Source organism: Haemaphysalis longicornis, unplaced genomic scaffold (genome assembly GCF_048455015.1).
Source record: "Haemaphysalis longicornis isolate Haplotype H1 unplaced genomic scaffold, Haemaphysalis longicornis Haplotype H1 scaffold_10, whole genome shotgun sequence".
NCBI classification, from domain to species: domain Eukaryota; kingdom Metazoa; phylum Arthropoda; class Arachnida; order Ixodida; family Ixodidae; genus Haemaphysalis; species Haemaphysalis longicornis.
The window spans coordinates 71,564,613-71,584,862 of NW_027526204.1; the positions used below are offsets into that span (position 1 = coordinate 71,564,613).

The 20,250-nt window shown below is 45.9% G+C and overlaps 1 protein-coding gene across 1 annotated transcript; it reads left to right on the forward strand.

Moving 5' to 3' along the window:
* The first annotated feature begins 78 nt into the window (after window positions 1–78).
* LOC144157784 (uncharacterized) lies at window positions 79–19,062 on the forward strand. The gene is made up of 9 exons (XM_077688543.1): window positions 79–206; window positions 267–357; window positions 448–522; window positions 3,188–3,279; window positions 6,266–6,412; window positions 8,595–8,703; window positions 12,154–12,270; window positions 15,137–15,223; window positions 18,717–19,062. Coding segments are annotated over exons 1-9 (927 nt in total). The 5' UTR covers window positions 79–204; the 3' UTR covers window positions 18,924–19,062.
* Window positions 19,063–20,250: the final 1,188 nt, after the last annotated feature.

The window sequence follows — 20,250 nt, forward strand, 5'->3', positions numbered from 1 at the left end:
TTAATAAAAATATTATTATATAAGTGAATTTTAGAATTTTTTAAAATTAAAACACAATTTATTGCGTTTCAGGTTTTTTACAAATGGCGAGCGAAGCATTGGCACTTTTTTTGAATAGAGCCGCTAAATATCTTTACTAGTGGCTCTTGTTTTTTTACAGTTTTGATACAGTGCTGGCAGCGAGGGAACTGGTGATCACTGATAATGTGAGGGTATTCATCCTTCTTTGGTTTCACGGTCATAGTCAATTGTGTGTGTTTGCGCAGGGCTCCGATTAATTTGCAAGCCACCAAGGACTTGCTGCTGCTCTACGCGGATCTCGTAGATGAAGAAAAACAGCGAAGCGTGCTCCACAAGGTACTGTCACGTTTTATTATCGACGTTGCTGAATTCTACGTGCCGACGCGGGGAAAAATATTAACTGGGAATTCCTTTGTGCTGTTGCAGGACCAGATGGTGTTGAATTTTCTGGTCTACGTTCTTCAGGAGACGACGGATGAGATCGTGCTGCTGTCTCTCAAGGCAGGTCTTTTAAAAAAGGAGGATAAATCAGGACGGGGGCGGGGCGATAACTATAGACAACATGCTGCCGCCTAGAAAGTGCTAAACAATTGCCAAAGAGAAACGGCGCATTGACAGTGCATTACTTTTATCTCTTCTCCAAAGAATCTTCTTACAACCCCTACATGCCTCCCCCCCTCTCCCCTTTTGTACGCATTGAAGAGTCGTGTGGCGACAAATTTTGCGTCTCCGTTCCTGAGTAGCGCCAAAATCCTGGGAAACCTATCCATTTGCGCTCGCGTCGTGAAAAGTTGCCAACGAGGGGAATCTTATGAAGTGCCCTGTGCATATCATTGCTGTACTCTCGGGAGCAAAAGTCACGATTCGGCGCAGGGAGCGGCCGAAACGCATTACAGCGCCACCTCGCGAAAGCTCGCCTGCTGCCGAGATACCGACTGTGGGGCCTATTTCAACTACACGCATTTTCGTTTACTCCCACGAGCCGAGACACAGTTGGTAAACAGAGTGACCAAACGGTGTCACTTGGGCTGCACATGTTGCGCGTCTTTTCAAAGTGGTCGCCATGAGCGGCTAAATTTGCGGTCGCTGTCTGTTAGTGGTCAGCTGCGTTTTGTTCATTTCTTGTTACTCCTTATCCTTCATGTGGTTTTCAAAGTCATAATCTCTGACTTAAGCATATACCAGTACATGCTCGAGCCTTGTTTAACGAAGCGGGTCGCGTGCTTTTGTTTGCGATAAGAAGTAACAAGAAAGGCACCCTCGTTCATTGCATCACTGTACAGTAATTCCCTTGCTCAACCTGGCACAGCCAGAATGCTTTCAAATGGCGCGATACATGTGCAGCTGAAGCGACACCGTTCAGTCCTTCCGTCTACCACTGCAGATTATCAACTCGAACGAGCCAACGAAGATACATGTGGGTAAAATGGGCCACACAGCCAGTATCCTGGTAGCAGACACTCTTGCACAAGGGGAATGCAGACTTTCGCTCCCAACAGCACCTAGCTTTTTACGGATGCATCTAACGCCATGATTAAAATAATACAATGGGTTCTTTTGGCCATGTACTACTGTTTTAAGTAGTAGTTTTTTTTTTATATTGAAAAAATTATTTCTCAGGTACCAATGAGAAATTAAGCTTGCCTAATGGGCTGTTAAAGGCCAACTGCACTCAAATTTCACCTCGACCAAATTTATCCTTAATGTGTATTAAGTGTCACCATATCAGCTGGGACACGGGTGGTAGCCCCGTGAAACGCCTCGTTAATCAGTCAGAAGCGTTTAAAAAATCTCCGCCGCAGACCACGGTGCACCTGCCAGCAGCGTAAACAGCCATGACGCGCCTGTGACGCTCCAGCCGATGGGGGCTTCTTCCTCTGGCCAGCCACTCAGCTGGAGAACCGGTCGAGCTCTGCTGCGCACGCTTCACCCGTTTGCTGCCCCATGCACGCGTAAAGCTTGCACGCAGGCTTGGTCCCGAGCTGCTGACCGTCTGGCTACTTGCTGGACGGCTGCAACGTCACTTCAATGGCCGCACTCTCCTTGATTTTGGTTTCAAAATCACCGATCTTTGCTGACCACTTGTGGTCCCCGCGCGTGTATTTCAGCTGTTGTGTTTTGCATCTTGCTTTCTTTTTAGGCAGTCTATACGTAAATAGCGTTTTCAAGAAGTCATAAAATTTTGAGTGCAGGTGGCCTTTAAGGGGTAACTTGTCCATGTCTACGCAACGGCACTACTTGATGCATCTGGGATGCTGTCGCCAAATTCAATGTTAAAGTCTAGGCAATTAGATTTTAATGTGTTTTTTGTTGGCTTTCTTGCACTATTGAGGTGAACTTACTGTTTCGTTTGCTTGGTGCGTGCCGCAGAGTTGCAGCATGGTGGGTAGCTGTGACAGTCGGTTGAACAGGTGCAGACGAACGTATTTTCTCGCGTCTAGCGCCCTCTCAACTCTAGCAAAATAAAGTGGATGGGCGTGAAATCTGTGCTCTGGAGCATCGTGGGTTTGAAAAAAAAAGAAGATAGATGCATTGAGGGCTTACAAATGCATCACAAATACACTTGGTAACGTTTGGTAGGTTGCTTTGTTGTATGTAGCTTGAAAAATGGGCAGTGTTGTTTGAGTCTTGCGAGGACGTACTCGTGTCTCGTGTTAATGAGAAAAAAAAATTTTTTTACCTTTATTTGTTTGTAAGGAAAAGCCGCGTTGACAGCCGAGCAAATGCCAAGGAATCTACAGAAGTTGCTGATTTTTTTTTTAACTGCCTAACTGTTTTGGCGGAACCATCCAGTAACATTTCAGTGGTTTTTCAGGCTCTAATTTTGGACTGCTTGGTTATTTGAGCATTGCTTCCGTTTAAAAAATTGGTCTTCGACTGTAAAAAAAAATGAAGTCGCTATGTTGAAACAAAAATTGTGTTTGGTGTTTTTTTTGCATTGTAGTTCGCTGTGGCATGACAGCGCACATTGGTAGAGAGTAATTAGTTGGAATAGATAATATGTTTGCTCATTGTAAAAAGGCCACGGTTGTTTGCAGTGGCATCTTGTTCATTGATTGACACCAGCGTATGATGGGAAAGTGCATGGCGTGTGCACTCGATACGGAGCTAATATCTCATGCTACATGACTGCATGGTAGGAACGGATATTTCTATTCACACCCAGGTCCTGGCTGCGCTGTGCGCGGACGACAACAGATGCACGGTGGTGTCAAAGACGTGCGGCCTAGCACCCTCCCTGGAAACTCTCAGCACTGAGTAAGCGAGCTGTACATTTTTGAGGCGAAAGCCTAAAGTGCGAAAAACTGGCATTCCTGTTGGGTACAGAGGATGCCTGCCACTGTAAAAAGTAAGAAACACATTTGAGTTTGTGTGAGAACTGAACCTGGGTCTCCAGTGTACAAGCTGAGTGTGCTACCACTGTGCCAGAGAGTTACTCAGTGTATGCCAGTTGTGAAACTCCCCATAAGCCCCATGTATTAAAAGCTGGTCCAAGTTGATGAGTTGGCTGTCTGTTGGCATAAAGCTGGAGTAGTGCTCAAGGGCTTGCAGCTGCTGCCGTAAGTCGTAAAAGAAAAAAAACTGTACATGCATATGTAAATATTGCCTAATGCAGTGGTTCCTGATTTTAAAAGCAGGGTTTATTTTATGAAGTTGTGTTTATATATTCAAGGAGTACTGACACGAAATTTTTGTGTTACGTTTTTTTTTTTTACTGCTATGGGTGCCTACCAGCCGACTAATCATAGAATGATACATTTGTGGGATGTCGTGGGGTTCTTCAGGGCGACCTAGCCAGTACTCCGGCATGGGCCACCACGCTAGCTCCCGGCATGTCAACCACGCGGGCTCTTGCACCCACGGAAGCCCAGCGAGGTTCTCTGATACAAGAACACAGTAGACAGTAGTGCCGAAGCACAGCCATTTATTTGGGAACTCCCAAAGCATGCGAGCACAAGGCTCGACGGCGTTCACGAATTACGCCGTCCTGGTCGTGATCGCGAACGGGAGGCAGGCACTCATGGCACACAACATACAACAGTTCCCACCTGAGATACATGTCTGCCATCATCGCCGCCCTGTTCTGCCAATCCTCCCCAGCCCGGACCTCCTAACTCACTCTCCCTTCCGCACGCATACGTTTGCGCCGCCCACGCACTTATGCCCTGCACGGATTGGTGGTGCCATCTCTCGGGGGGCACCGATGAACCAGTGAAGCACCAAACCTGTTTCAGTGCGGCACGTCTCTCCCCGTGCGCACTGGCTCGGGATCGCGGATCACAGTTCTGCACGATTCCCACACATTAGACGGTCAATCACAGCGTAAACAATCATTTATGGCATCGTTTATTCATGTCAGTTTCGGTTGAGGCAGAACCAACGCTGAGCGGCCGCCATGACGGGAGGGCGCCTGTGATGTCACAATTCTTGTTGCACTGCTGCCAATCTGGACATGCACGTGCGCTTATACCGGCCGAGGTCTTCACCATCCCCACACGCCCGGGCAGCACGATGTCAGTCCCAAAACCATGACGTGATACACATGGCGTAGCAGCCTGCGCCAACCGCAGCCAGCGCATCGGCTTCGTCACAGGAGCCCCGACGTCAGCAGGTTGGGGCAAGGAGCAGATGATGTCACGCTGGCCCACTCTGGGCTTTCTCGGGTGGGCAAAGATTAAAATTGATTTAAAATGTTATACTGAACGGCTACTGTTGAAACTTGCTGGGAGATATTTCCTGATATAAAGGAAGCATTTTACATGGTTGTCTCAGCTTTGAAATTTCGTGTCACTACTCCTTTGAGTGAATATTTTGTAGCAATGTCCGGTTTTTGTCTCCTAGGTATAGCTGCACCAGCAATACACTTGCTCCTTAGCTTCAGCGAAGCGGGGGGGGGGGGCCCCCGCTTGCTGTATTCTGAAGTGGAGTTTCACAACTGGTGTATATTGAAGAATTGCCATCTTTGCCAGTGTTGTCCCAGTGCAGTGTTGCCGTTCAGCGCGTTGCCAGTGTTCGAACGAAAGTTAGGTTAGTGCATGTAGTACTGTTGTCTTATCACATGACAGGTGCTAGCCAGCTAAGGCGAGCTAAAACGCTGTGGAGTGAAGTGTTGGCAGCCTGCCGGTCAAAGCAGTTCACACCAGAAGATGAAGAAACCAAAGAAAAGCCAAGAGAGAGATGCAAGTACAATGTAGCAGTGAAGGAGCCTTCAATAAGCATTGCCAGGGGCCGTTGGAGGCCTATTAGTCCATTAATGTTAGTCCATTAACCGCGGTGACCATTAATGTTGGTCACCGGGGTTGGAGGCCTATTAGTCCATGAGAGGTTGTCAGTTTTTCTTTATTTCAAAAATGGCAAAAAGTAAAAAATACAGCTCGGCTCAAACAGTGTTGCAGTTGGGACTTTTTGTAATGGCCTCTCTTGGATCAAATACACATTTTTCTTATTAATAACAAAGCCAGTACAACCATGACAGTATGCTCTAGAGTCACAAAGGTCCACACATTACGAACTTCAATTTCTAAATTTATAAAACGCATTGTACGCTGAAAATTGCAACCTGCTCAAGTTTCACCCCAAGGTGTTCGGGAGCACAAGGACGTGGGTTCGATTCCCGGCTGCGGCAGCTGCTTTTCTGATGGCGGCGAAAAGCAAAAACGCCCGTGTGTATGAGATTTCGGTGCACGTCAAAGATCTCCAGGTGGTCAAAATTAATCCGGAGCCCTCTACTGCGGTGCGCCACATTGCCTGCGTCGCGTCGGTGTGTTAAACCCTACAATCCATCCATCCAAGGTGTTCGGCAGTTACGGCTGTCTTGCAGAGTAAAGCTTGGCTTTGGGGTAGTTGGTGGAACATTGCTTGAAAAGGTTGCACTAGCGACTTTTCACAGAAGCAGTCAAAAGGTGTACATTTTGTCATGAAGACATTGCAATTGTTGCCTTCGTGTCGCCCTAAGGACTTTTCACAGAAAGAGACGCGAGAAAGTGTACATTTTTTCATGAAGACGGTGCAATCGTTTTTTTATTTTGTTTTGTCTGCTTCTGTGAAAAGTCCCTAGCGCAACACAAAGGCAACAATTGTACTGTCTTCACGACAAAATGTACACATTTTTTGCGTCTGTTTTTGTGAAAAGTCCCTTGCGCAGCCCTTTCAAACGATGTCTAGCAGAGCTTGCAGCTGGGGGTGGAGTGAGTGATGGCTCTGGAAGTACATCCATGGTCTTGATACTGTGATGGTGATGCAGGCCTGGCTCATTGGCGATTCGGGAGGCAGCACTGCGACTCAAAATGCGTCTTCTCGAGGCCAAGGTGGCTCTGATCGCCCGACAGCAGGAGGAGGCAGCGGTGGCTGACCACCAGCCACCCCGTCGGGAACCTGGCAGCAACGTTTGGTGCGCCCCTCCCCTCTTAAACTTCTACTGGCTCTTTCGAAGGGGCAGTATAGACAAAGTTGAAGTTTGGTTCATTGCAAAGACTGCGCTTTGTCCCGAATACGGCTATGCCTGTTCTATTGCAAACTTCAAACAGATGACCGAGACATTAGTGAAAACAGGTGATGCAGTGGTGTGCCACTGTCTGGGGACGTCTCTAAATTGGCAGTAGCCGACTGGAGCCACTACCAAGAAATGGAGCCCCTAGTTCTATTTGATGGCACTTGAATGCTACGTGCAGTTGAAACACCGATTACTTTTTTATTGCTGGCCTTGGTCATGTAGTGTAGAGCACAGTTGACAATTTTTTAGTTTCTTGTGTTTTTTTCGTAAAAAAAAATGTTTCTTAGGGCTCGAATGAATCTGACTGGGGCAATAAAGGCTAGTTCCTTCAATGTGAAAAAGGTTGTATTTTTTCTTCATCGCCCCTTTAATGCTGGTATTGGGATGTGCTTATCCAGCTTGAACGAGAAGAGCGTTATGATCCTACTTCTCGTCCTTTTAAACACTAGCGTGCATAGTGAGATGCCTCCCAAAGGAAACTAAAGGAGTTTGTTCTGTTTGCCATGATCTCCTATTCCAGCACTGCGTGGTTACAGTAGCCAACCGTTTTTTCGGACTCCAAAAATTCTGACTTGCTGGATATTCCGGACTTTCCCAAAGAACTGCCAGTTGTCCCACAGTAGTAATGACTGGTGGATTTTTCAGACTGCTCTTTTATGCGGACTATTTTTCGTTCCCCTCGAAGTCTGAAAAATCAGTCTGCTACTGTATAATGCTTGCAGGAATACAAGAGCCTGCTCATGAAAGAGAATGGTTTGTCTCTGCTCTTGTAGCAAGCCCAAATGTGCGATTATACATTAATTAAGGGAGATTAGGAGATTGGCATCTATATGGAGTGGGATGCAAGCCGAAATGTGCGATTATACATTAAGGACCCACCGCAGTGGCTAACGCGTTGCGCTGCTGAGCACAAGACCACGGTTTCGATTCACTGCCGCGGCTGCCACTTTTCTGAAGGAGGCGAAAAACAAAAACGCCCGTGTGTATGAGATTTCGGCGCACGTTAAAGATCCCCAGGTAGTCGAAATTAATCCGGAGCCCTCCACTACGGCGCGCCTCATCGCCTGCGTTGCGTTGGCGCGTAAAACCCTGCAATCAATCTGTTATACATTAAGAGGGATTAGGAGATAGGCATCTAAATGGAGTGGGATAGGAAAACTGCAAGCCCAAATGTGCGATTACACATTAAGGGGGAGACTGGTCTTAGAGCTATTTTTTTTTTATTTACCAACCAATTTTAATGAAAATGCACTGCATTATAGAGTTTTTTGTGCTGATTTCACATCTGCCATTAGATTTTTTGTGAGTTGATTAAATTTTGAGTTAATTAGTGATTAATTGCCATTATTTTGGGTCACAGTTACAAAATAACCACTTCATACAGAATAGCAATTACCACGTGGCTAGGCAGACAAATGACTAAAGAATACAACATAGGAAGAACTTTTTTGGTTCAGCTATTTTTGGTCGTTTTACAACACAGTGAACTTCGTTTCTCCCGCGCTGTGCCAGAAATGGATTGCAGGTGGTGCCAATTGAACACAATAATAATTTTCCAAAGCCTCCATTTGAAAAATTTGTTTCCAACATTGTATTCTCCACACATTTCGGTATCAGAAGCAAAAGGAGTTACAGTTGTACCTGCTCTGGGTGCCGAGATATCCGAGGACGAAATGCTAGCTTTGCTTTGCAAGAAAAGTGCCGTTTCACCATCGAATTCTGATATGAGCTGTAGAGTGCACTTTAAAATGCTGTTATAATATAACAACAACAAAATATGGTGCCTTTTGATGAGGAAATTTACAGACTGATAGAAAAATGGCCGTGGAGGCTGAAAATGCCATTTTTCCGAAAACGCTTTCTTTGACCGTTTTTCGGCCCCAAAGACCCAACTGCCCCCTTAAGGGGGATTAGGAGATTGGCATCTAGATGGAGTTGGATGGGAAAACTGCAGGCCCACATTAAGGGGGATTAGGAGATTGGCATCTAGATGGAGTGGGATGAGAAAACAGGGGAGTGGAATTACTCTCGTGTGGAAGGGTGTCTGTCGCTCATGAGAGCCCCGTTCTCGTCATTTCAGGCAGGACGCTGATGCTGCTCATTCCCCACCCCCGTGTCCTTCGCTGCTCGGACCACACAACGCCACGGCCAAGGTGGTCTCGCTCCACATCGACGGGCTTTGCTCCCAGGTTAGGGTTGCACGGTGCATTGGGCATGCTGCCTAGATGAGTGTTTTATGTGGTTACACTCTTCAACTCTTTCGTTACTGCACCCATTTATAATAGCTCAAGTTGAACAATAACTTCGGAGCCCGTTTTCATGGTGTTTGAGCTGTTTTTGAAACAGGTAAAGCTATTTGGGGTTAGCTTAGAAAATGCCCTTTCAAAATCATTTCAATTTTCATTTATGCGACAAAAATGTAATTTTTGACACGCCCTCGCATCAAATAAGTGTAGAAATGAAGCGTGGTTGTCACACGTCACTGCTACGAAGAAAAAGACAGACTGCTTGTACTTACGCTGCATCACCATTTAGTTTTTGTTGAGGGCACCAGTGGTCAACCAGAAGACGATTTTTCACGTCAGGCTTGCACTCTGGCAGTAATAATAATTGAAAGCAGCTAAAAATATAAAGTAGTGCCTGTTTGCAAAGTTAGTTTTTGGTTTGAGGTAGTTTAATTGCAGTTGTGCCTGTTGTTCTAGGCCGCGTTGTAGTAGGTCTGTAAAGAAAGGGACGGAGATAGGGAAGACAGGCAGGAGGCCGCCATTCTCTTTTTCTACATTCTCTACAAATATTTACAGTTTATTGGTCAAATAGGGAGAAAAAAAATGTGCGAAAAAAGTACACACACAAATTATATAGACAATTGTACTGAGCCTAAAAACTATTTTAGGAATTCTAAGATATATAAGTTGTGCCTATGTTCCTAAGCTATGATTTAACATAAATTAACGTTGTACACCAAGTTTTGGATTTTTGTGGGCCCATGAGGCTAGCGGAATTGATGGCTGTGCCACTCCGCCAAGCCACTTGAGGGTTTGTCTCTATAAAATATGCATCTCACACAAAATCCTTATCACTTCAATGGCAGAAAACAAGAAAGCAAAACATCCAGCAATGTTGAGAAGCGTCGCACATCGCTCCACAGAGCTAATCGGACACGAGCGCCAAGCTATCTTTAAGGTGATAACGCGATACGGCGCGGTGCATTTGGCAAAGTATCCCTGCCGCAAGTTGTCCAGGCCCTACACATCAAAGTAAAACTGCACTTGTCAGATAAGAAGCACGTTTTGTTTATAAATACAGCATAAAGTCAAAAACAAACCTACTGTTGATTGGTAGCGTCTGTATGAGAACTAAAATCTAACAAATCCACATCGTTGCTTGAGCCATCACTGCTGCTAGGGTAACAAAAATGCCACAGCTGTCTGCTTTTACGGAGCGTGCCATGAAGCGGATGCCATGTTCACACAACTCGCCGCTATTGCGGGTTCAAATTTCACTCTCAGCGCCGTCTCCGCTGGTGAAGTGTCAACAAAACATAATATAATCGAAAAAGAAGTTGCCTGTAAGTACGCCAGATGGCGTTAGTTGTTTGCAAGGCGCCGTTTTTAGCCTTTGCCGGATGTTTGAAATACTAATTGGAACTCCGTGTCCGATGGTCTATGGTGCCGTAAGGAAAGAGTTAACATGCAGTTCACGCACTGATGAGTACGTTTTTAGTGCTGGACCATGTTACATCACCCCTTCCTAGTCGCTGCGGCATGAAATTTGGAAGTTTTTCAATATTCCTCACATTCTTTCGGATAAAAAAGAAGCGTCTTTCGTTGCTAGAGCAGTGCTGAGTCATTTACCAAAGGCTGGTTCTTTCAAATTAACAAAGCTGAATTTTGTTTTCATGGTCCTCTCAATAAGCACGCTACCAGCGCCTACAATAAGAAAAAAAAAAAATGTGTACTAACTTGAGAATCTTGGCTGGCTCTATGAGGTCTCGCACCAGTGTATGGACAATGCAAGCGAACACGCAAGAATGCCACCACTCAAGGTGGAGTAGAATCCCTGTTCTTCGTAAATGGTTAATGCAGTGCACGGCGTTCAATTGTTGTCTATCTAAGGCGGGACCTCATGAATGATGGGCGTGGCTGCATGTGGATTTATTTTATCTATTCCTCTATGGTTTATCTACCATTATGTGTTGCCATCTATTGTGTATTTACTGCACCCTGTTTTGCTAAAAGTGATTGATTGATTGATTGATTGTAGGGTTTAACGCGCCGACGCAATGCAGGCGATGAGGCGCGCCGTAGTGGAGGCCTCCGGATTAATTTTGACCACCTGGGGATCTTTAACGTGCGCCGAAATCTCGAACACACGGGCGTTTTTGCTTTTCGCCTCCATCAGAAAAGCGTCCGCCGTTTTTTATTTTTTTGTTGTAAAAGTAGCCTTACAATTTGCGTGTGCATTATGATCGGGCTCAAAACCGAAATCATCTCTCAGTGCTCCCCACTTTAGTTTTAGTGCCAGAGGGAAGTGGTTGTATAACCAAGTTTATGAAGCACAAGGAATTTTTGCTGCTAGAGTTGCCTGCTTCAATAAAATGTGTTCTGCCAGGTACATAATGTCATGCCCCTTACATCTGCTCAGTAGAATCGGTTTTAGGTTATTTTTTCAAATTTTCACAAGTAAGCTTAGCTGTGCGTAACAAATGGGGGCACATTAGAATCGTGCACATATGGTATTAACTCCTCTAAGGCCCTCCGGAGGGGTATTAAATGAGGGTGGTCATATACAGCAGCAGTTTGGGGACAATAAAGAAAAAAAAAATTTCTCCCACCTCCCCTCGCGGGAACCCCTGTGTAGATGCGACGCATAGGGGGCCCCGTTGTTGTTTCCAACCACCTGCCGCGGCTATGACGCAACACAATCCACTTTAATCCAATCCAATCCAAAGCCAACCCAACCCAATCGAATCGAATCCAATGCCCCTCGCAAGAGAGTGTTCGCTATCGGTGAGGAGAGGGGGTGAGCGGCGGAAAGCGCAGCTCGCGCGGCGAGGAGAATGGGGGAGGGGTGTGGACGGGCAACAACAACGCTGTAAGCAGGGACAAGGCGAGTGAATGAGATGCAATCGCATCTGAAAAAGGATTGCTACAGATAAGCATACTTTTTGTTGGCACTCTTGAAGTTGACGTGATTAGTTGATCAGTGGTAAAAAAAGCTTTCCCCCTGCATATGTTGTCCGGGTTTCAGAATTAAAGAGTGCCAGCTACTAAATGTCATCGATGTTGGTATTTGATTTTGTATTTCTTTTCATTTTGTGTATTTCTTAAAAGATGAATGACTAGTGGAGGCTTCTCTGCATGTGTCAATGTGGGTCACGTTTGAGGTGCTACCTCTGCCAGGAGCGAGATGCAGCTAATGATTGGAAGTGTTGTCAGTAGAGGGAGAACCTGAACGCATGCATCGTGCTTTGCAGCGAAGCGCTAGCATTCTGCGAAATGACTGTGTGCATTTGTGCGCAAATGTTCATGAACACTGCACAAGTTGTTTTGAGATGGGGCACTCTCAACTACAGAATGCGTGTGAAAAATCTCAGGTTGGCTCTTTTTTTGTTTTCACCTTGTTTTTCCCATCACCAGAGTGACAAGCAGCTGTGCGAGGAAAAGCTGCTTGGCGTGCGAGGGGTGATCAGCTTCACCTTTGACGTCGCGAGGCGGCGGTGCGTTGTTCGTGTCAAGTCAGACCTCTCACCAAAGGTGAGCAAGTGAGGCAGACGGACAGAGAGAGGGAGAATTTGTCGTCTTGGTTTTCTGGTTTTGCAGTGGTAGGGTGCTTGCACGTGTTGCGGCATCAGTAACAGGAAAGCTGTCAAGTTTTTGTGACACTTGCTTTCAACTGTGCTACTATAACCAAGAAATCACGTGTGTTCAGCCAATTTCTTTAAAATTGTGTTTATCAGGTGGTTATACGATGTGCAGTAGAACGGACAATTGGGCTAGTTGGTACCTGTTCATCTTGAAGGTGGAGGCGCTCAAAAAACAGGGCCGAAAGTAGACACGGGACAATTGCGCCGTGTCATCTATGTTTTTTCTACTTTCGTCCCTGTTTTGTGAGCGCTTCCACCTTCAAGATGTTATACGATGTGACAAGTTCTTGTTGGGGTACAGCTTAGAACAGAAGTAACGATGCTGGCGTGAACAAGAAGAAAATCAAGACGAAAGAAGTTCTTAGTGTAAACGCTTTTCATTTTATTTTATTATTATTTTTTTTTTTCTTGACCAGCGTTACGTGCTGGGACATGAGATTGACTGCTTTGTCTCCTGATTTCAATATTATTTTGGATGGAGCATCTTTCTGGTGATTAAAAGTGCTATGTTCTATTAATTTTAACGACACCTCACTGCTTTGATGGCCCATTTTCAATTGTTTTTTCTTTCTTTTGCAGATTAATGTTAGAAAAATATTAATCCGTAACGATTAGGCCATCTGAGCTGGTGAAGAGATTTAATGCTGCTCCATTTTTTTGCCCAACTCGTAGACAGCTGTAAAATTGTTTTCCTTGCTGTGTTTTGTTCTGGCCACCTAAAGAGGTTCTTACGGACGCATCTGACGCCATGATTAAAATAATACAATTTGGCCATGTACCACTGTTCTAAGTTGTAGTTTTTTACATTAAAAAATTATTTGTCTGGTACCAATGAGAAATTAAGCTTGCCTGGTGGGCCCGCTAATGTCATACAAGAATAATGTTTACCCTGTACGGTGAACAAAATGAAAAAGGAGTCTCAGAATTTTTTTCCTACCAGCCCCGAAGGTTCACAGTGCACCAGTTCATTTGTAGATCATTAGTTTTGTAGTCGGCCCTAATTCCCTGCTTCCCATTTTTAGAAATCCACACCCGAGAGCAGTGTGTTTAGAGGAGCCATGAAGAGAAAACACAAGTTTGGTTCATTCGAAAGATTGCCTCGTTAGAGCCATAACGACACCACTTATAACGCAAACTTCGCTCAAATAAGCTACATAATTAGGAAAAAAGGAAATGACCATGCAACCCACCAGCTCATTTTCCGCAACAGAACCTGTGATGTCACTTGGGAATGCTCTGCGATTGGCGGAGGCCGGCAAAAGCAAACGCATGTTAGGCAGGGCTTACAGTTTGCATAGCGAGCTAAATGCCCGTGAAACATACTGCACATTCTTTTTATGACAAAGAACGGTGGAGTAAACGATTGAAGGTCCGAACGAACACACAAGCGTGTGCGCCAATGCGTACGAAACTAGCGCCGGCCGAGCTCGACATGTCGCCGTCGCGCAGACGAATTTTCGGGTTCGAGGCTCTTCGGGGCCAACAAACCGTTCCAGCACGCACAGCCGCGACCTTGCTTCGTATCGTAATCCCTTCACAGGAGGTTGGCCGTCATATCGCCAACCAGCAAAGGTAAAAATAGAAACGAGGGGAGTAAGGAACAGCAAGAAGCGACGAGATAGTGCCAGTCGTCGCGTAAGTTTCGAATGGTGTTGGCTTGCTGCTGTCGTTACGAGCTCGTTTCCAGTTTACAACCACTGAAAACTTCAGTTTGTTCAAGTACTTTACAATGAAATTTCGTTGCTGCGTTTTGAAATGCCCATGTAGTACGGGCAAATCGTCGAGGGAGTGCGACATCTCCGCCGGTGAGGAGATCTCCTTTCATGTGCTGCCCAACGACGAACCTAGGCGAAGCAAGTGGCTACGTTTTGTGAACTTTGCAAACGGAGGAGAAAGAGAGCTAAAGGAAGTACGAGTGTGGTCGCTTCATTTCCGAGGAAGTGATTACGGCAGGGACCCTTACGTTAGCTCACTCCTGGGACATGCTGGCGCTCGTCGCCGACTTCGTCAAATCGCTCTTACCTTGGGAAAAAAAATGCCGTAAACACCGCGCATTGACGCTCGTATCTTTCTGGTCGAAGCAGAGAGCTCGCGCGAACGGCTTTCCATACACGACACTGGCCAACTGGCATAAGTGATACTGCTACTGAAATTGAACTATTATTAACCGTAATCAAAATACGGCACATACGCACCAGTCTATATTCGTCCGTCGCGACGGGGCTGACGAGGCAGCGGTGCCGACGGCTGGGCGTTCGTCTGTTGTGGCTATCGCAGAATGGTCGCTTTCCCGTCCACCGCGTATCCCACAACTCTTGCCGCTCGTGCACTTAGAAGCATTGAGCGTTTTAGTGGTGTGAGGTTGTTAAATGCAAGCCCGAGCTCCTCGGCGAGAGTTTTGTTCTCCGGATCAGGCGATTCCATGACTAGGGCTGCGGGTGCACTAGGTTTTACTAGTATTTTTAAAATGGCCGCCGTCTCGATCGACTCCCGCGTGTGGGTGCTATATGGAGTCGACATACTAAGTATCTGTTTCATGGACCGGCTCTATGACGCCATTGTACACGTCACGGAATGTTCAATTTTAGCGAGAGATTTAAAATTTTGGCTTAAATTGCCTTATTTCTCAGTGAATAAAGCATCATTTGCTTCCGGGAAAGCGCTTGGGGTACTATGAAACACCTAATCTTTCGAATAAAACAAACTTTTGTTTTCTCTTCATGGCTCCTTTAACATGGACTGTTGTTGCCTTTCAGGTGCTAGTGCAGGCCATCAAGTCGACGGGAACCATGTCTGCGATGCAGGTCGCCAACCGCCCACCGAGGTCGCCGGGCACAGCTGCGGTGAGCACTTTCGTGCCCGTAATTTGGAACAGTGCCTTTTCAATGCTTCATTAGGTGCGTCGGCACGAAACGAGCGAGACCAGCGTGCGTGGGCGAATACTCAAGAAGCTGCCAGGTGCTGATTGCGCAATTGCTTGTGTGTTTTGCGTGTGTACTGTATTTACATGATTGTAAGTCGACTCGAATGTAGGTCGACCCCCCCAAAATTGCATCTCTCAAAAAAGAAAAGAAAGCAAGTGCAGAAAGCAGCCTGTCTAAACGCCACTGTGAGCAAGCGCCGAGAGAGTTCTTCAGGCCCAGGGCACTCGCGACAGACGGAACGTTCAGCACAACACAGAAGTGACACAAACACGGGGCAATGTGGCCGCCTAGAAAATCGTATCACAAAGAGAAGCTCATCCGTCAACTAACAATACCCCCCATACAGCAGCTCTTCCATCAATGATCGATGCCCCCACAAGAGCCGTGCGCTCGTGGTGTGCGCAGAAAATGTTAAAAAAGAAAAGCTTTTGTATAAGCACGCGGAATAACCAAGCGCTGTGGGTTGAGCGGGAAAGTTTATTTCCAATAATGAGAACACATTCGCTGCGAGAAGACAACCATCGAAACTATTGGCAGCGGCCACTGCCGCGCGATATCAAAACAAACAGCATGGTGGCTGACACAAGCGGCCGCTTGCGATTTCGTTTGATTCGTGAGTGCGTTACTCGCATTCAAGAACCGTTTTGTTCGTCTCTAATAAACAAAATGAGTATTACCAAATCCCTTGAATCAGTGCACGGCGCTGACCTAGGCATAATCATATTACGTTCAGTAAACTTCCTAACGTGCTGGTGGGAAGTTAGCCGCTCTAGGTACGGTGGACAAAGGGCACAGATCGGGAACGCCAATTTTCAAAGTCGGCATCACCTTTATTGACGCAAGACTGTATGCAGTGGTAAACACTACACTTCAACCGTAACCATAGAAACGAGGGCGTTTTGCTTTTCCCAGCTTGTAGCACCCCTGATTTCTCATGAAGCGGCGAAAAGTTCGAGTTCAATTCTAAGTCGATCCCCCACATTGGATTGTCAAACTTGAAAAAAAGGGTTGACCTACAATCGTGTAAATACGGTACTTGTGCTTACCTTTGCTGTGCTAACCAAACAGCTCCCAACGCCCTAAGATACTTCAAACATTCCTCTTCACCACATAGTAACCGGCAAGAAACTGCATTTGTAGGAATGTTTGGGGTGTCCCATAGTATTTCCTCTGCTGTTTTCACTACATTAGCTGTTAGATTAGTTCGAATGAGTTGATAGATTAGTTGGAAGCAGTGCTTGGGTGGTGAGCGTTGATGGCAGCCAAGGGCTGAACTGTTTGCGTTTGCTGTTCAGCATTATCATTTGCAGCCACCATTTTGCCATCCTCATTGCTTAGTTTGGCTCGCTTGATTCATTTGAGTGATGTTTGGTTCTTGCTATCTGTTGCAAGCTACTCTGCAATAGAGCTTTGCGTACAGGCACTAAATGCACATTGCACAAAATGTTGATGATCGTCTGTTTTGTGGCGTACTTCAGTATTCGTACGGTGGCACTGTAGAAAATGTTTGCGAAAGTGAGACCCTACCTTGTTTTAATGATTGAGTCAGCTGATCCTAGAAAGATTTTAGGTGTCATTTTTAAAGGGGCCATGCAGACGAAACACAAGTTTGGTTCATTCAAAAGATTGCCTCGTTAGAATCATACTGACACCACTTTTAACGTTCACTTCGCTGAAATAAGCTACATAATTAGGAAAAAAGGGAATGGCCATGCGACCCACTAGCCCATTTCCCGCAACAGAACCTGTGATGTCATGTGGCAGCACTGCGATTGGCTGAGGTTGCCAGAAGCAAATGCAAATTAGGCAGGGCCTATAACCTTGCCGAGCAAGCTATCTGCACTTACATTTAGGGCCCATTCCTTTTATAGCAGTAAGAATGGTGGGGTAAACAGTGGAAGTTGAGGAAGTACACGTAAACACAGAAGTACCGATGCATACTGCTGTCGGCACTGCGCGCACTATGCTTGTTTTAGCTCCACAGCAGTGCGGCGCTTTGGGGTTGTCTCAGACGACACTGGCTGGTTGTTGTAAGCGACGGTGTCGTACGTGACCATATTTGTCGAGTGAACACCACGTTTCACGAAGTGATTAGTTTCTACCTTGACAAAAGCAAGCCAGATGCAGATACGTTCAAAAACAAAGAAGAGGCAGGAAACGGCCCGCCGCGGTTTGGTGGCGCAATCTAGTTTGACTAACGGTAAACAAGGCTCCCCAGCACACTAGGTTTAGCTTGAAGACCTGCTCTTGTGAAGTCATCGCAGACGTCAGGAAAATATGACTTGGTGGGAAAATCAAAATTTTTACTTAAATTGATTAATTTCAACGTAAATAAACTATTGTTTGCTTCCGGACAAGTGCTTGGGGCACTACAAAACATGAAATCTTTCGAATAAAACAAACTTGTATTTTATCTGCATGGCCCCTTTAAAGACGAATATGTGTGCATTGCTGATTTGGAGGCAGATGAGGGTGGAAGACGTTCTGGCTGAAACTGGCAACAAGAAGTGCCCGTTACGCAAAGGAGTCGGGTGACGCAAGATTTTGGCTATGAATGGATGGGGGAAGGAATCCCAGGGAAGCCAGATGCTAGATATAGCAATATGAGGTGAGAAAATTGTGTGACAGAGAATGGATTTGGCTATGGCAGGATTCGGCTATTGCAGGCTATTTCGGGTGGAAGTCAGTGGCTTGGCCTTGGCTGTATTTTAGGCTATTAACCGCTTGCATGATGATTATGATAGATCATCTTTGGTTGAAAAAATCGTGGACCATTCTACTGTGTGAGGGTGGACGACCAGCAAAGCTTTTTGGCGCACAACGTCGAGGTGACACGAAATTTAGATGGAAGCTGTGAGCAAATTTTATTTCTCTCGAGCCAGGCCAACTTGATGGTGGTTGTTACTAAGGTCGACGCGTACAGTTGCAGCTTTTTTCTGTTGAGAATTCACGACAAAGTTGGCTTTGCCACAAGGCATTTTTGTACATGGAGAACAAAAATGCGCAGAGCCCTAGCCTAGCCTATGTCCGACCTGTGCTTGGACCATGTCATCCTGTAAGTTCAGCAGCGTCAATTGAAGAAATGCTTTTTCAACATGTTTGGGATGTGTGCTGCTAAGGTCCTGAGCTACTTTCGCAAGGAAGACGAACATTCTGGTGTGTTTTATAACTACGCGGTCACCATTGAAGTCATAGGCCATTTGGAACACACCAAGATGTGTTCATTTTTTCAAAGCTTTAATAAAACAGCTCGTGTTTCGAAGACAGTGCAGCCCCGGGAGTTTTTATTCGCAGATGTGAAAAAATACATGGAACCCCAAGCTTTGCATAAAAAATTTTCTCAGCATAGTTTTCTTCTAAAAACAGCTTTATCCTGTCGTTTCGTCGCTGATTTCCGAAACAACGGTCGCAGGCTTCGTCAGACACGGAGCCAGGAGGGGCGGATTCAGGAACGGCGGAAAAAATGGACGCGAAGGAAAACCTGCCACCCTACCTTCCCGAAGAGGACGAAATCATTCGGGATGACGCGGTTGTGCGCCACAAGAATTCTAAGAACTCCTCAGCTGTCGGCTGGATTGGATCGGCTGCCGCGTTCATTGCCAAGTCGCTCTACTGGTGATGTCGCAAGAACTCACCTATCGGGACGACGCCATCAGACATCATGCCGTCATTTGTGGAAAGAACTGTGTACAGAAAGCGTTAAAAAATAAGTGTGCATAAAGGAACAAAAATAAGAATAAAAGCTGTGCCTTTCTTTGCGCGTGTGTGCAGTGTTTAGTGATGGATCCGCAGTCGTACACTGAAACTTGGGGTCTGCGGATTGTGACTGTAGCCTTGAAAGCTTTAGTAATTTTTTTTATCTGTGAACAAAATACTTATTGGAACGGTACTGAATTTTAACATGTAGGGCCTGAAAAAAAAATGAAAAACAGGTGTTGCTATTGCTTGTGCGGGAATGGCACCCTGTGCAAAGCAAATAGGCTTTTTGAGCATGTCTGGGGAATGCTATGCCCATGTAAAACTGATGCACATACTGTAATGTATAAAGTACAGGGTGGTTCACACAATGAACCGAGGAATAAAGTTAGAGATGTTGAATTTTCCAGCACCATCAAAATCGTGTTTCAGGTTTGCACTTTTTATACTTTGTCTAACAAATGCCAAATCTCGAAGCCGTTTATTGCAGAGCAGTCACAAGCGATATTCCGTTCCAAAATAGGTACAAGCCGCGCCCTTCCGGAGCGATGTGAAACGCTTATTTAACGTGTTGATATGCCGCGCCCAACCTCTAAACCGACCTAAAATATCGCAGACCATTCTCATTTACGGAAGCTAAGGATACAGTCGAGGTAGGAGAACATTTTACAATAAAAAAAATCCTGCATCGCGCTGGGGCTGAAACCCGAAACGTTGGATAAAAGAATAGGAGCGTTCCAGGCAAAGCTGTTGATGGCGCTGGGCGTGCACAGGAAATGCCTGGCTTGTAAACACGAGGGTACGGAATCTCGCCCGTCGCAAGTCAAGCTGGTGGCTGGGGCAAAAGCATGGCATCAGCATGAGCTGCTCAACCCTGTACGTATTTCATGGAATTTGTCAATCCTGGACAGAACAGAAACAGCCAACAGAGACAAGCTGTAACCTGCGAAGGGAAATTTGACACTCACCTCAAATGCAGCCGTACAGCTACAAAAGAAAGGTGTACAGCTTTTTCAGAAATTTTGCAGTTGGGAGAAAAATTCGTCCTGGTTCAGGATGTAGCCGTACGGCTGCATTGAGGTGGATGTCAAATTTTTCTTCACAAAAACTTGCTCCACTTAGGGGAATTCCCCTAAATCTGGTCGATTCACAAGCTGTAGCCTGTTACATAGCACTTGTCCCCTCTGCTATGGTAGTTTGAGTATTTGCGTCCCACAGGAGAACATTTACTTCAGGGGGGGGACATTGAA

Excerpts from the sequence above, each read along its gene's own strand:
- LOC144157784 (XM_077688543.1), top strand. Across the intron at positions 8,704-12,153 it reads TCGACGGGCTTTGCTCCCAG|AGTGACAAGCAGCTGTGCGA; the intron begins GTTAGGGTTGCA and ends TCCCATCACCAG. Across the intron at positions 15,224-18,716 it reads GGTCGCCGGGCACAGCTGCG|GCTTCGTCAGACACGGAGCC; the intron begins GTGAGCACTTTC and ends CAACGGTCGCAG.